The following is a 7,500-nucleotide window of genomic DNA, read 5'->3' as shown; positions in this document are numbered from 1 at the left end:
ACACGGGCCGAGAGACACAGAGGATGCGTTTCTGCGAGAATATGTTTGTGTTGATTGGTGTGTGAGTCATGAGGAGGAGAATGAGCGTGGGTGTCGCCTCTATTGACATTTAAATAATTGCCGATAGCATTTTCCCAGAAGCACAACATCACAGGAAAATGTGTGCGCTCATCCAGTTTGTTGGGGAGTTGGATATAAAAATCAGATTCTTGCACAGTTCCACAAGGACTTTGGAAAATGTTTCACTTTGAACAAGAAGAGGTGCAGCGAAACGGCAACAGTGAATCATCTCATGTCAGTAAACTGACCTCATGCTGGTGCTTTTGGCTTCATCCAAACACTTCACACAGAAAACAACTTTTCTGTTGCTCGCTTTCTTTAAAAAGAATTTAATTCTCTATCTGTTAACTTGTTCGCGAGCAGATAAAATAAACACGGAGAATGTGGGGCACAGTTCATTTGTTTCACATTCTGCCGCTGTATAAACAGATTAAAACCAAACGGAGTGCTTCACGACGTTCTTCAGCACTTCCTGTTCTTCTTAGAAGTTATCGATGTCCCTGAAAACTGTATACTTATTGCATGAAATAAAGAGACTGCTGTAGCCTTGAAATATCTTTGTTTTATTACTCTGCAGTGCTCCTGCTCACAGTGAACTGAGTTCAAGCAGTTTGCTCCTTCTGATGTGAGCAGCCCATAATTCTCACAGTCGGTGTTTGAGTTTGCAGCCCTGTTTCTTATTTTGTGGAGCACTCGTTAAAATATGAGCATGGCAGCTGGTTTTGGGGGACCGATTCCTTTTGTGGTTCCGTGGTACACAGTCAGATATTTACAGAGGGACTTGCTGTTTCAGTGTAAACATCAAGAGGACAAAAACACCGACTCAGAAACGGTGGCGCTCATTGATCACTAGGCTTTTATTCTGTATCATGTAAAGCCGTGAGCTGGCAGCGAGCCTGGCGTCTGTAGCAGTGAATCTCAGCCCACGGTGGAGGTTTAAGCGTGAGAGTCGAGGACAAGACGGAAAATACAGTGAAGAAAATGATCGTTGACGCGGCTGCTCGTACTCGCCACGTCTCCTCCGATAAATGCTTGCAACGACGTTAGTTTTGTGTAATTAGTTTTCTGGCAAGAACCAGATGTTTTGTATCAATTTTGGAAAGCAGCTGCTTGATGAATGAAGATTGTAAATTTGTGTCGTCTCTAGTATTTTTAATGGGGCCGTGTGCCTCAGAATTAAACTTCTGTTGTAATTTGTCATGTTTGTATAAGACGTGAACACACGCACAGTTTGACTTTGTGCTGTGTAGGTCACAGCACAACATGCCACACCTGCCATCTTCATAACAAGAGCAAAACACACCGAGCAGCTCCCCCATCTTACTTTTACTAGCTTCTTTTGATACGCCCATTGACGGCAGGACATATTATGGTATAGTCTCCATCCGTACTTAAACTTTCTCTTGTCCAGCTCATAACTTTTGATCCGCTCAAGAAAATTTTATGAAACTTATACACATATGCGTCACTAAACGGAATGTGGTATACGTTTTTCATCACCCCAAGGTCAAAGTCACAAATCAAGGTCAGATGTTTTCGACAGGCATATAATACGTGGTACAGTAATCCCTCGTTTATCACAGGGGATTCGTACCCGGAAGCCCAGGCCATGATAAGTGAAAAACCTTTTCTGGACTCTTCAGTGCTCTAAAAGAGCACAGAATATCAGCTCTGCTTCCGCTGCTCTCTGCCACCTGCTAGAGCTTTTGGCCACGCCCACTTCTCCACTGCAGAACAGAGATATGAGGAGGGAGCTTCCCCGCAGCTGTGGGCTGCATACAGACCTGTGCAGCAGGTGCTAAATAATTTAAAATACATTTATTTTAAATTTAAAAAATCCATGCAGATCGTGCAGCTCATCCATCAATCAGCCAGTTGGGTGTCATGTTCAATCATACTTAGAAAAATCGTGATAGAGATAGTCAGAGCAAACTGCAACTGATTTATTTTTTTAATTTAAAAAAAAAAAATTGTATAGTTAACTCTTTTCAGGATGTCATTCACAGCAGAATGACTTTGGAAAACGCAAATATTTGGTAAATTTTCCCAAAATTCTGCTAAAAGTTTTGGTTGTAGCCAAGTCATTCGCATCATGTACTCTGAGCGTGACATTTAAGTGTTGCATGATGTGTTTCCGTTTGACTGAAACAGCTACCACAGTTATTTGTCTCACGTTTGAAAATCAATTCAGAATTGTCCACATCCACAAAGCAATTGATCTAAAAATGATTTTACATCCCACCCGTACTGTAAACCATTCCTGCAAGCTGTTTGCTAATTGTAGTGATTGTCATTCTAAAGTGATTTCCTGTTGCTTCCCCACAATAACAAGTACCGGTATTTTGTGCATTTCTAAACTATGTGGAGACGAGCAAAGCCCAACTTAAATCTTGGCTCAAGTTGTAAATGGAAATTCAATCATGAATGTGTCCTGTGTTGCAAAGCAGAAACAAGTCACTGTTAGATCTCACGTATTGATGTTACACATACTAAGATTTCTATCAGAGGAGCAGAGACTTCATAACGACTGATGCAGCGTAATAACAAAGAGGGGATTGTTGCTTTTTTGTGTCTTTATTTGGCTGGGTATGTGTTTGCATTAGAGAGATTAAAGCTGATATGGACATTTTGGCTATCCCTGATATCGAAATTGGGATGGGAAGTCTAATGCTGATAACCGATATACTGGCTGAAAATTTGTGAGCTTTGTCCACCCCCAAGAAGCTAAGTAAACAGCTACTTTTAAACCTGTTTTAACACTTGAAGTCTTGAAACAATCTTCCTTACGTGCGTTCACATTTTCTGTCCTCCTTTATTCACCATAAAGTTATCATTTGTGTTAAAAAAATGTAAATTAAACAAAGAAACACCCTTCCCTGTTCATTGTTTAAACAGTCACATATGTTGACCGTCTAATTAGTATTGACCACATCAACGTTTTTGTTTCTTTGCAGAGATTTCAGACAAACAATGCATTTCGTTGAGGACAACAACGATAACGCTAGTAACGCTGATAAATTTTACCTCTACGTTAGATTTATTGTTCTGGATAAAGTTTTACAAGACAATAGCCTATGCTAGGTTATCTAAATGTTAGCTTGCTAACTTGAGAGACACGTAGCTAATGACAAGCACGTTGGAGGATTGAAGAGAATTTATTATTGTTGATTTTTGTATTTATTTTACAGATCCGTTACAATAAACTTACCATGCTCCGTTCAGCAAAATACGCTACACAGCATTGCTCCCTGCTTCGGCTGTGCTGGGTATGAAAGTGAAACTTAAGTGAACGGCAATGACCTGTCTGCTGGATACATTGTACAATTACGGCTGGTTTCCAACATTTTAGGGGTGAAATTTAGAAGTTTTTATATTGGTGCATAATGAGACAAATATTACAGATACCGATAGGTCCCCAAACATCTATATGAGCCTAAAATATTGATCGGGCTCTAGTTTGCATGCACGTTAGTCTAATAGCCACGTGTGTGAAAAATGTGCTAATGGGGATTTTGGAACATACACAACTACAGATCATTCTTCAATGAGTGGTGTCCTCTCCCCCAGTGATGGATTGAATAGGGCCATTGATGAGTGGAAAGCAACTTGTTTAATAAATGCATTTGTTATCTGTATGATAGTTGGGTTATGGTTTGTTTTTAAGTTGCACATGGATCTGTTGTATTGCAGAAGAAACATTACTGTCCCTAAAGTCTGCCAGTGTGCTCCGTCTGCTTTTATCAGCCCAAAACGAAGACTGGATTGGAATAGATTTTATAGCTGCAGTTTTTGCTTATTTGCCACAGTGTGCTGAAAATGTTTGAGTTTTACTTTGTTGCTTTTATAAGAAGCATACCAGTTTAATTAAGGGATGGATTTTTTTTTTCTTTCTTGAAGGTGAGCATTCCAGGGAAGCAATATTTGTTATATTGGCAAATACAGTTAAAAGATATTTATTGGAAAAATAAATGGCAAAATGCTTTGGCGTGTGTTATTAACAAAAGCATTTGAACTATTTCCTCTCTCGTAGGTGCTGCAGCACATCTTGAACCCTGCCTTCCTGTACAGCTTTGAGAAGGGGGAAGGTGAGCAGCTGCTTGGACCACCCAACCCTGAAGGAGACAATCCTGAGAGCATTACCAGCGTCTTCATCACCAAGGTATACCAGCACATATTCACATTTATAGAATTTTGATTTTCCTTTTATTTGCTCCTATGCCACATATCCATTCAGTTCATACTTTATTCTTGTTACTTAACAGCTTTCTGCCCATCCATTTGTGATTTTATTATCTGCCAATTTTTTTTTTCCTTATGTCTCATTCATCCATCGTTTCTCTAAAGTCTGATGTGTTCAGCTCCATCCCATTCATTCAGAATCTTCTCTCATGGCCCTCACCTTGAATTTGATAACAACGGCTTCCAATTTATTTGTTCCCTCTTCCTTTCAGTGCATTTCGTGTCTTTGCTCTTCCTTATTAACATCAAGCGATCGATTTCTGTTTACATCACATTTCATTCATCAGGCCAGACAATAATTCTTGTAAATGTCAGTGTGTGACTGTACTAAAGGTCAGCATGTTTGTTTGTGCTGTGGCAGGTCTCATCACTGACTAACAGCAGTCCTAATGGCTGCTAATGGCTCCTCTACGGTCTGCTTAAAACTCATTTCCTTCCTAACCTCCGTCCCTCTCTATATAAGCTGTCCTCGCTCCTGCGGCTCCTCTGCAGGTGCTTCTCTTGGTGATTGGTATTTTACTGGAGAAGTAGGAGTTTTTCACGGTGTAGAAGCAGACTGCTTGGGGAACTTTAATAATTCAGAGAGCATTTTATGACATGTGTTTTTCCTTCTTGTGCATATAATTGATTTAAATTATTCACGTTTTTAGCTGGTAAAAAGTACTATAGCAGTATGTTAGGCTACAGGTGTTTTTAGTTTGGCAAAACCAAACATTTCATGTGTCCTACACCTTTAACACTTATCAATGCAGAAAACTCTGTGTTTATTAATCAGTTTAATACGAATGCACTGTGATCACAGTGTATCGTTTCTTAACTCCGTGCCTTTTTCATCCCGCCTTAAGGTTCTGGACCCAGAGAAGCAGGCTGACCTGTTAGACTCGCTGCGAATTTGCCTTCTTCAGTTTTCCACGCTGCTCGTGGAGCACGCGCCCCACCACATTCACGACAACAACAAGTCACGCAACAGCAAGCTGCGTCGCCTCATGACGTTCGCTTGGCCGTGCCTGTTGCCCAAAGCCTGCGTAGACCCGGCCTGTAAATACAGCGGACACTTGCTTCTTGCTCACATCATTGCCAAGTTTGCCATTCACAAGAAGATTGTCCTGCAGGTGAGGAGGAATAAAACCCAAGTTTCTATAAGTCATACAGTTGTTGTAAGATGGAGTGGGCAATCCAAAAATCATTGTTTTATTTGCACGAGGTCAGTTTAGATTTTGACAGCTGACGCACTTTGTTCATTTTTGATTTTATTTCTCCTTAACTTCTTGTCTTTGATGGTACATGGCTCACAAGACACATGGAGTCTAGACAATTGTAACATTTTAAATTAAAATTGAATGAAAATAATAGTATCACGGTACAGGAAGCTTTGGATTCAGGATTATGACACAAGGAGTTCTAATTAAAGGCAAGCTAGACTTTATTTCTACAGGAAACAAACAGCTGACATGGCAGCAACATACAAAACAAAAAGCAGAGTCTGGCACAGGAACTGAAGAACCTGATGTGGCATGTGGACTTGGATAATGTTGGATGAACAGAGAAACTGGAAATAAACCGAGGCAAACTAATAAAGCAAACTGATATGCTGGTGAAGATTCTCAGTCATCCAGGACATGATGAACTCAAAAAGCGTTCAATACAAAAACAACTGGACTTTATTTGTAACAGAAGACGTTTCGCTCCTCATCCGAGGAGCTTTCTCAATTCAAAGAGCAGAGAGTGAGAGATTCAGGTTATAAGGTTGAGTGAGATAAGACACACACACATATGTAGATTGGCAGTTCACACCTAAACACCTTAACAGTAAGAGTCTTTTTTGTTCCTCTAATTCATTAGTTCATCTAGTTCATTCAAAGCAAACTGATGACAAGGACTGATCAGATAAACAACACAGGTAACAGAACTCGAGAACAAGATAAAGAGAACAAAAACCTAGTGAGTAAAACAAACTGAAACCTACAAAAGAACCATAAAAAATAAATATCAGAATACATAAATCCTAACATGCAGCTGACTACTGGATTCAGGCTCTCCCTTAAACCTACCATCCCCCAAACTGGAAACAGGACTACCAGTAACTCCCAGACCCAACTAATAATTCACAGCAAAGAAAGTGAACCAAAATGACATGGTACAAGGCTGGCATCTGTAACGATGGGAACTGAGCCAGGAGTGAATGTGTAGAGCTTTTATTTTTTCAGGTCTTGTGAACCAATCAGCTCTGGAAAGAAAGAACACAATAATTAAACAGGGAGACTCGTTCATAAAATGCCACACAGACACATAATGTTCTTAGCTCAAAGTTTTGTTTGTATAGAATAATTTCTACTAAGTGTCCCTGGAGTTACTTTTCTTCTGTTAGTTAAAATTACATTTGTATTTTATGGAAGAAAAAAATATGCAGAAGGATTTAGACAAAAAGTCAGAGCAAGTCAAGTTTCACTACTAACTATGAGAACTGAGGATGTGGGGTCAGGGTTCATGCTGATAAAACTTGAAATCTTACTGATGTAGTTTCTGGCTGCTCTGTTCAGGTCTTTCACAGCCTGTTGAAGGCACACACAATGGAAGCCCGGGCCATCGTTCGCCAGGCCATGGCCATCCTCACCCCCGCTGTGCCTGCTCGCATGGAGGACGGCCACCAGATGTTGACTCACTGGACTCGCAAAATCATTGTGGAGGAAGGACACACCGTGCCACAGCTTGTTCACATACTGCATCTTATCGTGCAACACTTCAGGGTAAGCAGATGCGGAAATCAAACCGTCTGCAGATTGTCGGAGCATGCCTGCTGAATGTATTGGATCCCAAGACATCAGTCAATCAGACAGAACTTCTACTCTTGTCTTGATTTGTCTAAATACTTGATGCTGCCGATTTCGGTTCAAACAAAGTTTTTTTTTTTTTAAGACGACTACCGTGTTTTCCGGATTATAACTCGCTTTGGAGTACAAGTTGCATTTATTTAGACGTATTTTTCACAAAGTGCAAGAACAGACATTTATTGTGAAAGAACAATAAAACCCAGAACATACCTGTACCTGGGATCCTGAACAGGATTAATTAACATAACGCGTCCGACAAGCAAGTTACAGTTCAATTCACTAATCTCATTCCACATCACTGAATCCATTGAATTCTTCATCCTCTGCGTCGCTTCTGGCCATCTCTGGAGGAAGGTTTTTTTTTTTTTTG

The 7,500-nt window shown here is 40.2% G+C and overlaps 1 protein-coding gene across 1 annotated transcript in view; it reads left to right on the top strand.

Moving 5' to 3' along the window:
- LOC119424153 (transformation/transcription domain-associated protein) overlaps nt 1-7,500 on the top strand; it is a 144,245-nt gene that overhangs the window by 49,136 nt on the left and 87,609 nt on the right. The window contains exons 35-37 of the mRNA XM_037691621.1: nt 4,091-4,219; nt 5,145-5,411; nt 6,840-7,046. Of these exons, the coding sequence (XP_037547549.1) occupies nt 4,091-4,219; nt 5,145-5,411; nt 6,840-7,046 (603 nt within the window). The remainder of the gene's footprint in view (nt 1-4,090; nt 4,220-5,144; nt 5,412-6,839; nt 7,047-7,500) is intronic.

This window comes from Nematolebias whitei, chromosome 17 (assembly GCF_014905685.2).
Source record: "Nematolebias whitei isolate Nwh7 chromosome 17, NemWhi1, whole genome shotgun sequence".
Lineage (NCBI taxonomy): Eukaryota > Metazoa > Chordata > Actinopteri > Cyprinodontiformes > Rivulidae > Nematolebias > Nematolebias whitei.
Note: the sequence above shows the minus strand (reverse complement) of the source record. Positions and strands in the feature narration are given on the sequence as shown.